The 19,744-nt window shown below is 51.8% G+C and overlaps 1 protein-coding gene across 7 annotated transcripts in view; it reads right to left on the bottom strand.

Annotated features, from left to right (window-relative positions):
• Positions 1 to 4,803: 4,803 nt before the first annotated feature.
• Positions 4,804 to 19,744, bottom strand: part of MEF2D (myocyte enhancer factor 2D) — a 58,052-nt gene continuing 43,111 nt past the window's right edge. For 3 of the 7 annotated variants that reach the window (XM_089482826.1, XM_089482827.1, XM_089482828.1), the window contains 8 exons: positions 16,787 to 16,924; positions 14,729 to 14,939; positions 14,522 to 14,578; positions 11,316 to 11,512; positions 10,715 to 10,735; positions 9,258 to 9,384; positions 6,465 to 6,660; positions 4,804 to 5,215 (listed from right to left, as the gene is read on the bottom strand). In XM_089482826.1, coding sequence (XP_089338952.1) covers positions 4,885 to 5,215; positions 6,465 to 6,660; positions 9,258 to 9,384; positions 10,715 to 10,735; positions 11,316 to 11,512; positions 14,522 to 14,578; positions 14,729 to 14,939; positions 16,787 to 16,924 — 1,278 coding nt within the window. In that variant the 3' untranslated portion in view covers positions 4,804 to 4,884. Of the gene's footprint in view, positions 5,216 to 6,464; positions 6,661 to 9,257; positions 9,385 to 10,714; positions 10,736 to 11,315; positions 11,513 to 14,521; positions 14,579 to 14,728; positions 14,940 to 16,493; positions 16,629 to 16,786; positions 16,925 to 19,744 lie in introns of all 7 variants that reach the window. The other 4 variants (XM_089482832.1, XM_089482829.1, XM_089482830.1 and 1 more) reach the window with 4 other exon arrangements.

The following is a 19,744-nucleotide window of genomic DNA, read 5'->3' as shown; positions in this document are numbered from 1 at the left end:
CACTTTTAGAAAGTAATATATCATTTTCTTTAAACATATCAGTGCATACTTCTTATATGAAAATATACACTTTTGTATTTCATTCTCAAAGAAAAAACAAAGGAAACATTTAAAAACCGAAAGCGAACCAGCCAAACACAATATATTAGCCATTTTCGTTGTCGTTTAAAGTGTGTGTGTGTGTGTTGTGTTTGTGTCGAAACGCTACACTTTTGTTCAGGTTACACTTTTTTGTCTTTTTTTGCCTTTTTTGCAAACGTTTTCTCGACATGCGACGGACTTTTTTTGTAGCCGTTTGAGAATAAATAAGCTCCGCATTTCCCCCCGAAAAACATCTCTAAAAACTGCAGCATTTTTCAACTAAAGTCATATTTTTTTAGATCGTGCAATTTTTGTGTTTCTTTGCAACACCCCTTGTTTTTTAAAAATGGAAAATATATAATATATATATATATTTATATTTATATTTATATATATATAGATAACTTTTTTTCTTTTTAAAACTAAAACCCTATACAAACGCCAAATTTCTTCTTCTGCTTCTTGTTTTCCAAATTAAAAAACAATAATATACACAAATGTGACTGTCAACAGTACGGAGATATATATATATATATATGGACACCAGGAATAAAATTAAAAGGTCTCGAGAAAGAGGTTCATAGAAATACAAACACGGGCGTCGATTCGGTAGATTGTCATTCTTCGGCTTGTCCTTCAAAAACAAGGAGGAAGAGGAGGAGGAGGAGGAGGAACCAAAGTCTGGGACAACGGACACACCAAGGACCGGGTGCGAAACAAACACAACGGAAACCTTCTTGCATAAAACCGGGGTGCAAAATGCCAGCAGACCTTTTTTAACGCCCGGCTACCAACGGGCGAAGAGTCGCCATCTTGCAAGTCCAAGAGGCCCATGAAAGTGGCACCGTCTCCACACCGGAGCCTGAACTGGACGCCAACAATGGGTCAGTTACCAACTGACCGACTCCTTCCTCTCCTTGCTATGTCCACCGGTCAACGGTCAACGTTTGCTCAAGGTCTCCATACCAAAGTAGAGCTACCAAGTTGGACGCTCCAAAATGCCCTCCCTCCAAAAAGAGAGGGAGAAGAAAGCATTCAAGACCCACGGTTTTTAGGACCCACGCTTTGTGCCCCAAGGTGTGCCGCCATCTCAGCTTTGGATGGTTATGGGGCGTCCTTGCTATGCCAGAGAAATGCAGCCCAGGAGTTAGGATGCTGCCACACCAAAGAGTTAATGCAGTTTGACCCCGCTTCAGCTGCCGTGGTTCCATGCTACAAAGTCATTTGCTGTGGCCCCGGAGAAGGCTGAGTCTCCCCCAGATCCCACAAACCCACATCACGGAGCCATGGTAGTCAAAGTGGGGTCAATCTGCATTAATTCTGCCTTGGTGGCTTCTCTCAAGCCAAAGATGCACCAAGGAAACGTCCATGAAATGTCCCCCAACAAAGGGTCAACCTTTCTGAGAGAAGAGAAGGGAAGAAAAGGGAGAGGAGAGGAGGAGAGAAATCAGGACACGCCAGCAAAAACATATATATTCCAGCGCAGAGCTGTGTGGGGCAGAAAGAGGAAGAAGGGACAGGCGTCCTCAGAACTTTGGGATGCGCTGGAAGCCTGGATTTGGGCACAAAACCAACCAACCAACCAATGCTTTGGCAGTATTGGGGCGCTGAAACTTTTTTTAAAGGTGCTAAACCCCAAAATAATAGTAATAAACAGGTTCAGCATCCTTTACAGTTTGGGTGAAAATCTGGGGTGGTTTCACCCCTCTCCACTGAAACCAACAGCTGTGGGTCTGGATGCCATGCCATGCCATGCCACCCTCCTATGCCATGACAACTGCCTAGAATCATGGAATAGAACCATAGAACCACAGAGTTGGAAGAGACCCCAAAAGGGCCCTGATCCAGTCCAGCCCCCTTCTGCCATGTGGGAACTCACCATCAAAGCACCCCTTTGGACAGATGGCCGTCTAGCTTCTGCTTAAAGGCAGGTGTGCGGTCCCATGCTTAGCAGAACAATCCTGCCGGGCATTTTACTAAAGCTCCCCACAAGCGGAGCCCCTTCTGCCCCCTAAAAAGAAAACCCAGAATTCCTCCTGCAAGGCTCAGCTTTGCATCCCCTTCTACCCTCATCCTATTCCACCAAGGAGGCATTTTGGGGAGGGGGGTATGATACGCTGCGGCAGCACCGCTTGCTGCTCTACACCTCTTCACAAGGAGATCATCACCAGAACTCTGGGCTCAGAGTCGACCCAAAAGGGCTTCCATTCTGGGGTTGAGTGAGAGGACGGTGCAAGGAAAATCATGCATGCATTCAATGTTGGGAAACCCATACATTCTGCAAACTCCCCATAAACTCCTACTTGGTAGCTCTTGCCTGGAGAAACTGAGCATCCTTCACCCTGAACATTATCTCTTCATCCATGCCTCATGCCTCTTCCTCTGCCTCCTCTTCCCTCTCCTCTGCGGAGCCCCAAAGAGCCCTTCAGTACAAGATTCCTGAGCTAACGACGTCTATCTTCGTTAAGTTTCCCACGGAGGAGGAGGATGTTCCCCCGTCCTCCAGGTGCAAGAGACTGGGAAAGGGCAGCCATCTTGGCCGGAGGGCCCTCTGGCCGCCGGTCCGTTTGGCCAGCGCATGGTTCCATTTTGCAAAAGGCTTCTCCCTTTGGATGAAAAGTCCCCGGCGGAGATGGAAAGGGCTTTGCAAAAGAAGAAGGGAAGCAGCAAAAACCTCAGCAATGCCCCACAGCGAGTGTGTGGTTGTTGTTGCATTATTAAACTTCACGTCTTGTAATTTTAATAAATAACTTTTTAAAAAGCAATTGCCCATGAGGTAAGCATGGATGAAATGGCAGCGCTAAAGTTGGATGCGGCCTCTGTCTTGCAAAGGAGGCTGGATCCATCCGACACCGACGACGACGGATGAAAATCCTAACTGGCATTTCTTTCTCTTGCCGACCGAAAGACAGCTTGGGATGCCGGGGCTGTTTTCCAGATGGCCGGGGCTGGAGAAGGGGGCTGAGAGCCACTCCACGCATTGCATTTGGACACCCCAAAACAGGGCTGCAGCCGCTCTGGTCAAGTGATGGAGGCGCATCAAAACATGTGGCAAAAAAGGCGCCCTGATCAGTGTGGCAGATTTTTGTTTCTTTAAAAATATATCAAAACATTTGTGCAAAACCGTCCACAAAACCTGCACATGAGGGCATGTGAGAAGAGGCATGGCCTTTGTAGTGAGTGCGAGGCACACGCTCACCCCCTAAGACACAAAAGACTTTCCTCACTCTAAAATGGCTGCCCCATTCCAACCGCCAAGGTTCCCGTTTGTGACTATTTAACAGATGAATTCCTGAACTAAACCTTATCCAAATTAAATCCAGATAAAGATTCAAAGGGGTGGTATGTGGGTGGTAACAAGCAGCTATTGTGGATGATGGGTTGCAGCTTCCTGTTGAGCCCAGGGAATGCTGGGTAATGCATGGAAGGACCTCAACAAGCGGCCATCAGGGCCTCCAACTGGCGATGTATGGCACCCTCTTCATTTTCCTGCCCCAAAAGTAGATGGACTCTTGGAAATGCCTTTATTCCAAGGGTCCCAATCTTGATCTGGGCAACTTGAGTGGACTTAAGCATTCCCAAAGTGGACCGCTTCAGTGGCTGGGGCTTCTCCAAACAAAGAAAGCCTTGAGAAGCAGCAATCCTCTCAGCTCTTTCTCCTTCTCTGCCCACGAAAGGATTACTGGCACAGTCAAGGCTGACTTGAACTCAGGGTTTGTGCAATCGAGAACGGCTGCGGGGGAACCCCAAACGCCACATTTGGGATGGGACAAAAGGCTGGGCAGAATAGGCCCAGTCCCTTGCAATGTTTGGGTCTGGCGGAGAAATCCCACACGTCTCTTTTGAAGTGCAAGAATGAATGGATGAATGATTGAAGCATCGCCTCCGGTTTTGATCCAAGGGAAAAGGAAACAAAAGGAAAGACCCTGTGCCCCAGATCCTCAAAAGTTTGGGAAACACCGGATTAGAGAGAGCCGACTCTCTTAAAGCTATTGCATTTCATCTCCAGCCTTCATTTGACCTGGATCAGCTAATTTCGGAAAAGGACTTCTCCCAGGGAAGAAACCGTCCATTGAGAAGCGAAGCAGGCAACCTTCAGGGCAGCGTTCGCCTTCCTCTTGGGCCCCGCGGGAAACCTGATCAGCCCCAAATCTTAAAGCGGTCCCCCTCGAACACCTACTTGGGGGTCAGCCATGGGGGGCCGCCCAAGGAAAGAAAGGCTTGCGCAGAAGCACCCCCCGCCCCAGTCTTTTGCAGCAGCCACTCTCCATACTGAAGGCACTCTTCTCCTCTCTAAATCAGGACTCACACCGCATTGCTGAGGGGTGCGTTCCCGACAAGCCTTGCACAATCCCACCAACCCTTCCCACCCCCTCCGTCCTTCGTGCCAGAAGTCTCCTCCGCCGGCTTCCGGTCCAGCCCAGCGCCTTCAGAGAGTCTGGTTTATCAATGAGGGGTTCATATATATATATATATGTACATGAGGGGTACATATATATATAGTTAGCAGCTCTCCGAAGATTCCCCGAGAGCCTTTTTTGTTTCACGGACTGCATAAGGGTTGCTAGAACAGATGCCTACAAAATCCTAAAGCTATTTCTCAGGCAGTTTTATAATAAGCCCCCCGCCCGCCCCCGCCCCCTCCCCTCCCCATGCCACCCCCTCCCTCTCCCAACCTCCCCTCCTCCTCAGCCCCCCAACCACCACCCCTCCCCTCCCTCCCGTGTCGTCCGCTCACTCGCACGCGTGTGTGAGGCCAAGGACAGCCCCGAAATGGGGGGCCGTGCGCTGCGTGCGAGGAGGTTATGTTACCCAAGCGTCCAAGCGCATGCGTTTGACCGAAGGGTTCTCGCCATCGGCCTCAGAGGAGGGTCTCAGGAGGCCGAGGGAGGAGCCGAAGTCGGGGGCCCGGGGCTGCTCTTCTCGCTCGTTGCCCTCGTAGGAGCTGGCGTTGCTGCTGAGGCTGTCCACGGGCGAGCGTCCAGTGGCCTCATGCCGGGGCTGGTGGGGGAACGCCGAGAGCGGGGTGGCCGTGTTGCGCTCCCGGTTGGGCGAGACGGGCTCCGACTTGATGCTGATGTTGGGGTTGGTGTTGACGGTCAAAGTGGTGGCATGGGAGAGGTGGGTCCCTTGTCTGTGGGGGAGAAAAGAAGAAGAGAGTGGCCAAGTGAGGAACCAAAGCATTGGCGCATTTTCCCTCCTGTTGTAAGGTAGATACAACAAAAAATGGGCATTGAGAGAGAGACATGCCAACAGAGGCCCAGCACCACCAACATGGCTTCCTTGGATTGCTCCAAGATCTGGACCAGGATGGAGGGAGTCCTGTCCTAACCCTTCAGATCCCATTTCCAGGACCACCCTTTGTACTGAAAAGGCAAGCAATCTGCCTTTTCCCGCCCCACACTTTCCAAAGGACAAAAAACGGGTGCCTTGTCTGCCCAGTTTAGCTGGCAGCGGTGGATTATGTAACCAACTGGCCTTTCTTCTCTGAGAGGTCAGGAGCCGAGCCACTGGCTGCTCCTGCCCCATTTGCCCTGGGACAGAATCGGGGTAGCCCTCGCCTCCCTTCCTGACCCACTGGCGCCCCAACCCTCCATGGCAGAAATGGCCACTGGCGGCAGAAACGCTCCTCTGTGGAAGGGAGAGCGGGGCTGAAGGGCACTTTGGCACAGAAGACGGGGGCCCAGCCGTCGGGAAGGGTCCCTTCCTTGGCTGGAAGCAGGGCCTTTTCCGCAGTGTCCCACCATCCAGCCCCTGCCCCACAATACATGCCCCCAGTTAGTCCCTGCTCTCCTTAATACAGCTCTGGACCAGGATTCCACAAGAGCGACAGACATCTGCTGTTTTGAACAAACTGCTCTTCCATTTGCACACTTGAGTCTGAAGCCCAGTCCTTTCTGCAAATTGTGGGGCAATCCAGGTGTGTCCGCAATGCAAAAGGGATGGGGTTTGGGGCCAGGGACTGCCATTGAAGGTTCCATGATGGTCATGCCATCTCCCTCTTTTCCTGCCATTTCCCACTTTCCCCGGCATTATCCTCTTTTCCAGTGAAGGACCAGCACTGTTTGGCAGAGAAGGCTAAAGACCTTGTAAAACTACAAATACTACAACACTTAAAGTGGTGCCAAACTGTGTTCTTTTTACAGTGCAGCTGCACCCTTAGTCCTCTGATTTCTTGACTACCGGTCTCAATTTCAACTACTGACTGAGTCAAGTTCCAAAAAGCCTTTGATGCCTTCATCATTCCAACGGTCATTCGGTCATTAATGAAGGAAATAAACTCACAATTAAATCATGAATGAGGCAATGCTTCCCCATTAAGGGCAACAGGGACATGATCTTGCAAAGGGAGATGATGGGGAAGTCCATTGCAAGGGACTTACATTAAGTTGCTTAGGGATACAGGAACCAGATGCTGCTGCTGTTGTTGCTGCTGCTGCTGTTGTTGCTGCTGCTGCTGTTGTTGCTGTTGTTGTTGCTGCTGCTGTTGTTGCCAGGCAGAGATGTTGCCCAGGGAGAGGCCAGCGGGTGAACTGAATGCCGGCAGGGAGGAGAGGTCTGCGCTGGTCAGTTGGTAGTCTGAAAGCCAGGAAAGAAAGAGGGTTGCAGAGGGCAAACCTCCCTGGAATAAATCCTGCCCAGAGAGCCATGCAACAGGCTCATGAGGCACACAACAACACAAAGACAATGTTTAGATAACAGCAAGGGATGATTTAAAAAGCACAAGAGCATGCTGGGCAATTCCACAATAGAAAATGAGTTAAACTAGGCCACTGCTATCTCTGCAAAGATTTCATGAGCCGAGGCTTTCAATTTTGAGGAAATGGGAATAAAGGTTGCAAAACAGATGATGCTGTTGTTGCTGTTGTGTGACTTTGAGTCATTTCTGATTTATGGTGAACCTAAGGGGAACTTATCATGGGGTCTTCAAGGGCTGTTTGCAATGGCCCCTTTGAGGGGCTGAGAGAGTGTGAGCCACCCATGGTCACTCAATGGGTTTACACGGCCGAGCAGGGATTCGAACCCTGGTCTCCAGAGTTACAATGCAACACTTAAACCACTGCTAAGCCATGCTGGCTCTTAGGTGAAGGGTCCCATTGGCCGCAAGAGGGAGCCCTTTGCCCACAAGAGAGAGAAAAGCACAACCAGCCTTTTGGATTTTAGGTCACACAGGCAGGAAGGGAGGGGGGCTGAGGTTGGGGGGGGGAGAGTCTGGTCACGTGACCCTCCTGCCAGGAAGGAAGTGGACTTCTTGCAGGCGCCCAGCTGCTGGTGGCACCAGGCCACAGTCCCCTCCTCGTCCGTAGGAGACACAGGCAGGCAGGCAATGGGTCTCCAGATCCCATCGCCAGGCATTCCCACCAAAAGCAAAGATCTCAGTTCTGGGCATCACAAGGGTTGCCAAGTGAGAGAAAGGACAGGGCTCCTCTGCCTTTCCCCAGCCCTGGCGCAGGCCCAGTTCAGCCATTTTAGACTCTAGGGGTTAAAAAGCATGCAGCCATCCAGCCCTGAAACCAAGGCTGCCGAAGAGACTGGGACGGTGCCAAAAGCCTTTTAACACGTAGAGAACACACCCTCCGTTGTCACCACCAAAGAAAGAAAGAAAGAAAGAAGGAAAGAATTTCCAAGAGAAAGACAAGACCTGCCTCCCTCCGGTTTTTCTGCATAATTCATTTCTGGCAACGCAAAGGCAGCCCTCCCTACACACCCGGCTTTGGAGCAAGGCTGGACGCCGGTCCTTCCACTTGGGTTCACTCCCCGGAACCTGGCTTCCAACACCCAAAGTTTCTCTCCAACACCTTGAAATTACAAGGGCTTTCCTCTCTGCAACGGAGGGAAGGAGCCCAGGCTCCCTCAGTCTTGGCCGAAACTCCCACCGAAAAGAGAGGCGCGGAGCACCGGGGACCATTCTTCAAATATTTGGAGGAGGGAGAGAAGGAGGAGGAGGCTCCCTTGCCTTCCATGGAGCTGAAACTCACAGACCAAACACCCCGAGAGGCCACCATTCTGCTGGATTGTCTCCCAGGGTTGGATGCAAACCCAACGCAACCGGGGCTGGACCCCTTTGTTCTGCTTCTCCTCCATCTTCTCTCATCCTGTTCTTGTTTGGGGGTGCCTGCAGTCTCTGGTCACCCCAAAACACACACAGACACACTGCCCTCCTCCAAAACACTCTAAAGGAAGGATGGAGCTAAGCTGGGAAATTCTGAGCCATCCAAAGGGAAGGACATTTGGGAAAGAATAAATTCCTTGCATTTATCTCTTACATGCCAAGGACGGAAAGAAAAACTGGGGCCAAATCATGCATTTAAAAAGGCGACCAAAAGCAAAATTTGGCAGAGAAGAGTGGCCAATGGACAACACTGGCCACCCCATCTGTTCTCCAGAGATTGACAAAATTAGGTTTCCAGCCCTTCAGATGTTTAAGATATAGCCAAAAATGCACCAGGGAGAGCTGCCATTTCAAAATCTCGTCGTTGCCTGAGACTCAGAGCAATCCAGGCTGGGGAGAGTCTCATGGGGAATGTGTAGCCCTCCAGACTATATCGGACTGCAACTCCCATCAGGCCTAGCCAAGCCAAGGGTCAAGGACCAAGAGAGTTGCAGTATGCAAAGGGATCTTGTAGCACCTTTGAGACTAACTGAGTTGCAGCCCAACTTTTGGAAGGCTCTCCTTTGCCCAGAGATGGAGGGGAATAATGGACCCAAAGGGTGCCATTTGGAACAGAAGGGCAGAGGGCAGCTTGGCTGTTAAAGGGCAACACCAAAGTCAAGTACTGCCCCTGAAATTAACCATGAACAAAATCAAGTCACAGTCACACCTCAATCTGTACACATGGCGGATCCCATGCAGACATGATCACAATATAGGCAAAGTGGGCAATGGTGGCAGGGAGCCCCCATGTCAGTGGGGTGTGAAATCTGCTCTGGGGTTTTATCCCAAACTTCAGAGGGGTTCTCCAAGGCACTGTGCAACTTTTGGGGAGTAATGCTCCCCCTCTGCAAGGTCTGCAGGCAGGATCCATCCACTTGGGAAACTCCTTATCAAGTCTGGCTTGAAATGGATAGTGGGTCCGTTGCCCCACTGGCTGCCCACCAAGGGGCTGCCCTCTCAGTGTTGCAGAGTGGCTTCTGGAGCGATGAAGCAGGGATGGGGTTTTTGGGTGGCATCTTACCTGTGTTGTATGCTGTTGGCATGGCCGAGAAGGGCAACCCCTGCGTCAGGAGGCTCGGGGTAGCCACCGAAACAACCGGCGTGGTCAAAGAGTGGGTCGCTTGGGAGACGACAAGCCTCTGTGTGTTCTGCAGGAAAAGAAAGAAAGAAGGGTAGGCAGGTCAGGAGCCAAGGAAACAGGCGCCTATAGACTGTAGGGCTCTGCCAGCATGAAAAGGCCCCCCAACTTTTGATGCTTCAGATGTCAAGTGAGGAAGAACACAAGTGTGAATCCTCCTCCTCCTATCACTTTCTCAAGCGTCTATTCCTTTCTCCCTACATTTTTGGTTTATGCCTTGAACCCGTGCCCCCTCCTCTTTCTCTCTCTCATTTCTTTTGATGTCGAGGCTACATCTTTGGACTGAAGCTGGGGGATTCTGGGATTTGCAGTGCACAGAAGGAATTATTCACGTTCCCAGGCTCTTGGAAAGACTCCCTCATTCTGCCTGAGCTTCTTTGTCTGGTTTCAGCCTTTTAGTTCAGAAAGCACAGAATTCGCACAGAGGCCATGCGCCCAAGCGAGACGGATTGTGGGTGACAAGCCACCTTGAGTCCCATTTTAGCTCTAATCAATAAATCAGCGCAAGCAGGTAAAACGAGGGTGAGGGGAGGTCTCCAGGGCAGTAATGGGAGCAGGGCCATCGGGGAGGTGGCACCCGCCCCTCAAAGAAGGCATGCAGAGAAGCGGGAGGCAGAAGTGACTCCTTGCAGTGACCCATGCAGTCAGGTACCCCAAACCCTGATCCCAACCCCTGCATCTTTGAAAGGAGAGAAGAGGGGGCAGGAAAGGCACCACGGAGATGTGGGTCAAAGCCAGGCCCCCCAAAAGCTGCACTGCAGATGGGAGGGAGTACCCCACAAAGGAACATCAAGCCAGGTGACAGCAGCAGGCACTGAAAACCCTCTGTTAAAAAGCATGACAGTGGGACTAGAGATCTCTAGGGACCCCTGCAGGTGACTACAAGTCCCAGGATTCCACAGGGTGCTGCCATGGTAGTTAAACTGAGACCAAACTGCTGCAATTCGGCAGCACAGACAATTCCAAAGAGTGGAACTGAACTGTCCTTCCCAAGAAGGCAAAAGGAAAGCTAGAAAGTGCATGAAAGCAAAGGGGTTCTCCTGCTCCTTAGGACACAAAGGTGTCAATGCTGGGGCTCTGTACCCAAATCTACCTGGTGGCTAAGGTGGTGCCAAGCGGGCATCAGGGGCGGTCTGTTAAATGTCCTCTCCTTGGCCAGACTGGAAGATCGGCCAAGAGGGAGCCAGAGGGGACCCTGATCACTCCCCTCCCCTTTCTCCCCCAACACACCTGAGGCAGGTGGGAAAGAAGTGTGGGAAACAAAAGCAAGAGAGTTGCAATTGCATGCATACGCACACAAACGCACACAAACACACAAGGCTGCAAGGAGAGGCACTCACCAGATCCAGATGATCCTCTGTCTGGGAGCAAAATAGAAACGGAAGCAAAGCAAAGGGTTACCTTCAGCACCTGATTTGGAGACACAGGTGCTCCGCTTCTGGCATTAAGTCAGGACTCTGCTCTTTATTGTTATTACTTTCTCAGGGAGAATCTGAAATCCCAGTGGACCCGATCTTCATGTGTGTGTGAGACAGGGCTCATCACCTCAGTGTAGCTCCTATCCAGTTTGGACTAAAGTCCAGAGTGGATTCCAACTCCAATGAGAGACTCATTGGAAACGCTCTTGGGATCCATGCCCTGAGCCATTGTGAGATGTGTGCGCGCATGAATTTGTTCTGGGCTTAAGTCTGAACTGTAAAAGAACCACCCATTTGGGAGGGATAAGGCTTGATCCCCTTGCATGGCTCCTAGGACATCTTGTCTGATACTTGAGTGGATGCACCATTCCTTCCAATGATACAGAAAGCCTCAAGGCCATCACTGCAAGGACCATAGGAAGAGGTTTCCCAAGAGTCTCCCCATTGGATGGCTCTGGCTCCACCCCCACGTGGGAGGGGCGGCGCAAAAGGCCCCCAGGCCCCGCCCACCCGGAGGACTCACCAAATGCTGGATGAGCCCCTTCCCACTTTGGGAGGTGATGACACGCAGGTCCGGCTTGCGGCTGTTGGGCCCCAGTTGGGTGCCATGGGAGGACGTGGGGGGCGGCGGAGACTTCGCGGGGATGACTTTGCCAAGGCTGTTCCCGTTGGAGACCGGGAGGAGACCCGGGGAGGCCCTGGCACTGACGTAGCCGTTCCCTGGAAGAAGGCCCCCAGAGACGGGCAGAGGTTACCAAAGAGGATGCCAAAAGAGGATCCAAAACATTAGTCCCCTCCCTGGTTCCCTCTGCCAGCTAGTCCAAAGTGCAACACAAGAAATGACTTTGCATGGAAGCACTGAACCTTCAAAGGCTCCCCCATCTTGTTGCAACATCTGTCATGAAGAGATATGCAACTAAGGTAGTCCTGAAGCATGGCCATCCCATGCAATACCCAGAATCCCCCAACCAGGGGCAGGGGGCTGGGGGATTATGGGGGCTGCAGTCCCAAAGTGGGGACTTTCACAATCTCCTCCACAATATAAGACACGGGGCCAGGCTGGGACCTGGATACCCATCATCCAAACCTCAGGGGGTCTCTGAAAGGGGAGAGGGGAGACATGGTGGGCTTCCCTTTCCAACCCAAGGGTCAAGGGTCCCCCAGAGAGATCAGCCTCATAGTCCCTGGGGTCCTGAGGTCCTGAGAAAGCCCCCTCCCTGGGCCAGCCATGCCAAGCCTCTGCTTCGAGGGTCTATCCCCCTCGCCCCCTCCCCATCTGCTCCCCCCAACTTTCCTGGAACGAAGGGAATGTTTTTGGTGACGTCAATCCTGACATTCAGAGGCACTGCCAAGTTGCCCGGCCCAGAACAGCCGCTCGCGACAGCTGAGGCCGGGTGGGGGGCTGCACTGGAGACAGGAGCCCTGCGAGGCGGGCCTCTGATTGACAGGGACAGCAAGCGGCCCAGGGACGGGGGGAGACCCTCAGGCCTAGGAGGACGCGAGGGACAGGACCCCCATCCAGGCCCAGCTCTCGGACCCCTTCCAGCCCCACATCCAAGGGGGCAGAGAGCAAAGGTTTCCTGCCTATCCTGATCTCCTGAGTGAAAAGCAACAGTGAGGTTAGGAAGAGTGTCATCCTGAGCCAAGGCTCACTTTTTTGGATGCTTTTAGCCAAGCCGCTTTGAATCCCATTTTGGGGAGAAAGGCAGGATGATGATGATGATGATGATGATGATGATGATGATGATGATAATGATGATGATGATACATTGGCGGCCCTTGGTATCTTTGGCTCCAGGAGCCCCCATGGATACCAAAATCCAAGGATGCTCAAATCCTATTAAATACAGTGGTGTCCCTTATATAAAACGGCAAAATCAAGGTTTGCTTTCTGGAATTTACATCTTTTTGGAATATTTCCAAGCCATGGATGGTTGAATCTGTGGATACGGAGGACTGTTTATACTACTACTACTACTACTAATACTACTACTAATAATAATATGGAGGGAGCCTCACAGAGGCAGGAACAGGACCCTTGTGCCTTGCATGTCAGGACTCTGAGAGACCAGGGTTTGAGTTCCCTTTGCTCAGCCACAGGAGCCAAATGGGTGACCCTGCACAAGTCATCCTCTCAGCCTCAGAGGAAGAGAGCAATGGCAAACCTCCCCTTAAGAAAAACCCTAGGAGAGGGTTGCAATGTTTTTAGAGCCTGCATGATGCAGGGGTTTGAGTGCTGGACTAGCATCCAGGCAGACCTGCGTTCGAGTCCTCTGTGCTCAGCCCTGGGCTTTGCAAGGGGTCCCAGGGTCTCCACAACCCCTTCTCCCTTCTTCAGGGAGCGCAGCACTTGGGCAGGGGCTGCTCCTGGCCCCTTGGGACGGCTGGAGGGGACAAAACTGCTCCTCCCAAAACCCTCTCCTCTCCTCCGCCCGGATTCACCTCTCCGTCCGTTTCTTTTCAAGGCCGGGGCGGCTCAGCCATCCCTTCTCTGCCCCTCGGCAGATGCGGTAATTAAACCAAACAAAGCATCATTTGAAAAGGATTCCGGCGACATTTCTGAAGCCACCCTGAACGGTTGTCATTTTAACAAGGATTTAAAAACAAGGGCTGGTTTTTGGAACTGACAAGGTCGGCTAAGCCTCATCCAAAGTCTCTAATTAGAAGCCGCACGGAGGAACCTGCTTGCCCAGTTTGCCCTCCGAGGCACCGCCCGGCCTCCCTTCCAGGGCAGGTTTTCCAAGGGGCGGTTAGAGACCTCGGCCTGGGAGATACGTCTTTTGCAGAGGGACTTTCGTCACGGTCGGTGGTGCAACTGCGGCTTTGCAATAAACAGGGAGCTTTATTCTGTGGTTTGCATGATGTTCAGCACAAGATATATATATATATATATATATATATATATATATATATATATATATATATATATATCCCCCAGTGGTTTCCTAGAGACCAGGCATAGCCTCCTGAGGGGTAGCAGCCAAGGTGTGGGGCTTCAGCATAGCAAGCTGGATTCTAACCTTCATGTTTTAGGCTTTGACTCCCAGAAGCCCCAGCCAACATGGACAGTCATTGGGGATTGTGGAAGCTGTAGCCCAGTATCCCCATGCATTACCTTGCCCTTGCACAGAAAACGCCCAGCAAGAAAGATCCATCTCTAAGATCATTTAAGATTATGGTATAGCAGGGATGTGTGCCAGCCTTCAACACTGACATAGCCCTTGGGTTGGAAGGTCTGACAGTGGCTCTCAACCTGTGGTCCCTTTGCCACCACTTGGTGCCCAAGACACAGTCTAACTGGGATGCTGAGCATTTCGAGCAATCCCTCACAATCTGTTCTCCCAAGAGACGGAGGCTCCGCAAAGACCGTCTCGTCCAACCCTTGGCTGTGTACGGTCTTCTGCCCTGTGCCAGGAATGTCTTTCCAAGCCTCACCAAGCATTCTGTCAGTGCCAAAGGCTGACACACATCACCACTTTAGCATAAGCTTTGCTGGTGGCCAAGGACGTGGCAGGTGGTACCCAGAAGACAAAGGGATGCCTCCAAACAAAGTTCTGCTCAGACGATCCCATAACACATGTCTAGTTGGTTCCTCCCAAACAGAGTTGACCCACTGGACCCCATGGGATTTACCAATGTGTTCAGCCACAGATGTATCAGGTTTCCACCTTGAATTCCCAAAGGTTTCCAGCCACAATCCTCACCCTATTTCCCCCCGCAAGGACTCACCTACTGGGCTTGGGCAGGCACCGTTTGTGTTGTTGAGGTCTCCTCCCAGCATGGCCCCTGAGAAGGAGAATGCTGAGGTTAACGCTATGTAGGATCTGGGATCCTGTTTATTCACCTTAAAACCCCAAATGTCACCTTCCCACTCATTTCAGGTTTCTGTTTTTGCTCAGGGTTTCTAAATTTGCTCCCAAAAGGCCACCCTGCTACCTGCGCTGGCGGGTCTCTGGGGGAGTCCTGGGGAGACGGTGTTGCGCTGGAGGGAGGGCTGCTGCGGCGAGAGGAGCCGGGGGTCGGTCAGCGAAGAGGTCACCAGCGACTGGGTCACCAAAGAGCCGCCCGGGTTGCTGAACTGGAGGCTGTTCTGGTTGGACACGGGAACCGTAACTGGCATGGCGAAATTGGGAGCTGGAACTGCAGACTGGGAAGGAGAGAGAGAGAGAAGAAAGAGGTGTGTTTAATGGAGGAGAGTGGTGGTGGGGATTTCAGCAGCTACAGTTAGGCTGGCTAAGCAGCAAGGTTGCACAACAGCAAAGGCAAATGGGGGAAGCCACACTTTCCAGGTTGAGGGGCTCTATGTCCAGCCAACAGCCTTGGACCCACTAGGAAGACACAGAGAGAAAAGCCCCAAAGCAAAGGAGGGCAAAGGGTTGGCCAGGGACCAAGGCCGCTCTTCCTCCTCATGCCTCCAGGTACCGCTGGCACCCCAAAAGCAAGCTGCAAAAGAGCCCTGAGCAGAAAGTTAAAAGGCAGACAGGAAGCAATGGGGTGGACAGGCGAACGGGCAATGAACCCCGAGCATTAAGCAGCTCTCATGTTAGCTTGGCAGAGGAGCCTGACTCAGTTCTCCCCAGAAGCCCACCTTTGTGCCCACCTGCCAGTCTGAGGGTCACTTTGGGGGACGGACGGCACCCTCTCAAGCAAAGGGAGGCCTTTTCCCAGGTAGTTTTATTATTCTGGATTAGTATGATGCTCAGGGTGCATCTACACTGTAGAAATCATGGAGTTTGACACCACTTTGCTGTAGCAAAAATGCTCCAGAAAAGCATTCTTTGTTTATATTCATGTATTTATTACCACCCCAGAACCTACTCATGTTCTAATGCCACTAATGCAGCATTTTCTTCAGACGTATGACCTAGCCACCTCCCTTCCTGTACTATACTATAGGATCATTTAGTTGAATATTGCCTTGGGCTATTGGTATCTCGCTGCTGTTATCACTTACTTGGGGCAAAACATAAAAGGGGTTTAAAGTAGACATGTGAGTTTTCCCTCAGCCTTGACACTATTCAGCAACAGGCTCTATACAACCCCCCAAAATGCCACGGGGGCATTTTGCAATGATCCTTCATACACTGTCTCGGGGTGCAAGTTAGCGGAGGCTCCGTAAAAGCCAAATCATGCACAATCTCCCCTCGATCCTTTCCCCCCGGAGGTACGGCTGCCAACTTCCACTAACCCCTCCAAAGCCCCCAACCTTTTGGCCGCCAGGGACATGCTGAGCCCCTCCTTCCCTTTGCAAAAGGAACCAGTTATTCTTACCAAATGGCAACACTGGGTCTAATGGACTCAGTGCCTTTGCGCATGCGCATAGCCCTTTTTCATCTGTGGTTCTTTTAAAGGAAACTACAGGGAAGGAGGACGCTGAGCCTCTGAATATATGCAGAACATTTCCCTGGGAAGGGTGTCCTCTTTTGCTTTCTCTCCTTCCCTCTTTTCAAAAGGCTTAAAGGAAGCAAAGGGCTTCAAAATGCCCAAAGCCCGCTTCCTGCTGTTCTGCAAAAATGGGTTAAGCAGAAGGAAAGAAAGCCCAGGCCAGCAAGAGCCAGGAGATCGGGATCCTTCAATGGCACATTTTCAACGCGGCGCCTTTTCAAGGCTAATGATTGGCATTATTTTTAATTGGCAACCGTACCCACGACGGGAGGCATTTGGGGAGGGGGCAGCTGGCCGGCCCCGGCTGGCTACTCACTGTGAGCCTGTAAGTCTGCATCATTTTATCAAACTCCTCATCAATCTTTTTATATTTCTCTTCTGTCTGAGGCGTCAACGTAAAGACGTCGTCGGCGTCGGGGCTCTCACACTCTCTATGTTTCTTGTTCAGCGCCTGTTTTGCGCGGGGAGCGGCGATAGTCGGGGCGGGCGGGGGAAGCGGTTTGGGATGGGCGGGGAGGGGTCCGTTCCACAAACACAGAGAGAAAGGAGACAGGAAAGAAAAAGAGAGAGGGTGAGGGACGCTTGGCCGGCGGCAGTGGGGCCACTTACGCCGTAGCGCTTGAAGAGGATGTCCAGGTCCTCGCTGGCTTTGCGGTATTTGTCCTCCATCAGCGGACTCTGGTCAATGGAGTCGTCCCCGTCCGGCTCCGGACTGTCGCAACCGTTAAAACCTTTCTTTCTTAAGGTCTGAAAGCAACAACCGAGAGAGCCGTTGAGGCCTGGAAGCCAAGAGGAAGAAACTGGGAGGAAAGTGGGATGGTTAGGAGTGGAATGGCGCTCAGGACAGCCATATCTCTGGAGGGAAAGCGAGGGGGGGATTCTGAAAGAGAGACCCTTCGGGATGGACGGCACATCACTCGGGATCTGTCATGGCGAATGGCGGTTTCCACATACCAGGGGAGTGGAGATGGCAATCCATAGACTCCCGGCCCCCGAGTCCCAATTCTGTGGCCTCCCCAAACCTCCCCATGAATCCAAACAATGTTTACAAAGAATCAGAATGATTTCTCACTGGGCAACCAAAACAGAGGCAAAATTTAATTTACTGAATGGATTAATTAATTGATGCATGCCCTGCCTTTTGCCCAGCACTGCAGCCAAAATAGCTATCCTTCCAAAAAAACAACACACACACAAACACATCACACTGCGTCTCCTGCTTCCCAGTCGATAGCTATGTTTCCATGTGGCTCCGGAAGGAAGGCAGCATTGGTGCCACTCAGGCCTCCTAAGGGATGGAAGGGTTCCCTTTTCGAGGGGCCACAGAAACGAAAGTGCTGTTCCTATCGGTTCCACACAGCCTCCCTTCCCAAATCCATAGGCTGTTATTGCCTCTCAAGGAGCCTCTACTGGTGAATGAAGACATGGAGCCAAACCAAGATCAGCACAAACCACCATCTGCAAACCCACCTCCAAGCTATGATTTCTGACTTGAGTCTGCTGGCAAGTGGCAAATCATGGTCTGTTGAGCGGGACATCACCCCACAGCCACTACATGCAGATTTCCTCCACTTAGATGTCGACCGATTACGTCCCCCTAGATGGAGGAAATTGCCATGAGTTTAGGGGGTCCCCCACTTCCAAGGGCAGCCGCCTCCCTCCTCCAGAAGGGCAGGCGATACTCATTTCGGGGGCCGGCCGGAGGGGCACATCCCAAAGGCGGGGGAAGGAAGAGATGCGTCAGGGGCAACATTTGAGCAGCTCCCCTTCCCCACAAGGCTGCCTTCCTCGGCCGCACTTAATCACTGTATTTTCAAAATACCAGAAGCAATTAGTCCCTCCGTGTTTATGGAGCACCCTTTGCCAATATGGTTTCAAAAGTCTCTGCTGGAATATTTCCTGGAAGGCAAGATTCCTTTCTGTGCCAACAAGAAACCGAAAGAGGGGCAAGGGAGAAAGAGAGAATGCCATTTTCCAGGCGGCGTTAACCCTTTTGAGCCGGCATCCTTGAGGTGGGGGCCGTGAGCCTGAGCCGGACCCCAGGGCAGGAGCCAAGCAAGCGGAGAAGACAGTCCCTTGCCTGAACCCCAAAAATGGGCTCCGGAGGGAGGGCTAGGCAGAGCAACCTCTGTGCAACGCAGGATCCTAGAGCTGGAAGGGCTAGCAAAACCCCATTCTGCCCCACAGGAATACCCAACTAAAACACTCCCTAAAAAGGCCCACCCAAGCTCTGTTTAAAGATTTCCAATGATGGAAATCCATCCAAGGCAGTTTGTTCCAGTGTTGTACAAGCTCCTAACATTTAGGTGGAATCTCTTTCCTCATAATTTGAACCCACAGCTGTGTCCTAGTCTCCAAAGAAGCAGAAAACAAGCTGCCTCCACCTCTACATGACATCCCTTTAGATATTTAAAGAGGGCTGTATCATGCCCCCTCCAACTATAGTAGGCCTGTGGTATCAAGATATGGTAAGTGTAAATGCTATTGGTTCCATGGGTCTACTGGACTTGGAGGACTCATTGGATTTAGCCCACCAAAACACATTATCTTTTCAAGTGCTGAGCTTGGCATGTGCTTGAATGCATTTAACGCAACTAACTTGATGAATGGTGTCCATCCATCGATGAAAACGAGAAGGTGCCACAGCAGAGAAGGCTCCGGTCCCACATCTCCCTTGCTCCATATCTCAGTCCATTTGGGGGGATGCAGAGGAGGGCTCTCTCATGTGAACCCCTGCCTAGGGTTCCCATTTGCTCACACTCACGCCTTCCACCTTGTTCTTCCTAAGAGGAAGCAATAACCCAAATTTCGGAGGTGGGGGCTGAGTATGGGAGGATGACTCCTTGTTTTGCTGACGTTCTGTCGGGAACAGCGGGTTCCTCCTTCCCAATGCCAAGGACTCCCAAGTGATGGAGATGTTGGATCCAAGACCAGAAGGAAGAGACAGACAACACTTGTGGCGCTATTGGCAGTGTGTTCCAACCCAAACAGTGTGCTTAATACACTGAGCTACGAGGAGGCGAATGCCACTTGCCGGAGTCCCATGGGTCCTGAGGATCTCCCACATCGGCTGGTGTCCTCCCTCCCAGTGGACTCCCCCGACCCAAGTTCTCAGGATCCTCCAAGATGGAGATGGTGCAATGCAGACTGCATACAAGGAAGGAGAGCAGGGAAGGAAAGGAAATTTGGAGTCCCTGCCTGTGCCCAAAGGGCGGCCGCCCTCCTGCCATTGCAGTCCAAATGTCCATCTTGCCTTGGGAGGCACAGCTCAGAAAAGGATCGTGGCCCTAAACATCTCCTTGCCTAAACCCTTCCAAATCCTCATACCTGGTTACCTCTCTCTGTCTTCCTGCCTCATGGCAGGATCCCAACATCTGCAACCCTCCCTTGCGCCATGAGGAAGGATCAATGCCCTCCTCAATTGCTTCTGTGGAGCTGGAGCCACGGAGGCGGGTAGGATTTCACCCAGTCACCCTTGAGACAGCTGCAGGACTCCCGGTCTCTTTCCAGGCCCAGTTCCAGGGACTGGTTTCGCCTTTCAGCCCCCCAAAGGGCTTAGGGACAGCA

This window comes from Sceloporus occidentalis, unplaced genomic scaffold (assembly GCF_023333645.1).
Source record: "Sceloporus occidentalis isolate IW3139 unplaced genomic scaffold, rSceOcc1.0.p SCAF_20, whole genome shotgun sequence".
Classification (NCBI taxonomy): Eukaryota; Metazoa; Chordata; class Lepidosauria; order Squamata; family Phrynosomatidae; genus Sceloporus; species Sceloporus occidentalis.
The sequence above is the reverse complement of the archived record's forward strand: the minus strand, read 5'-3'. Positions and strand labels throughout refer to the sequence as shown.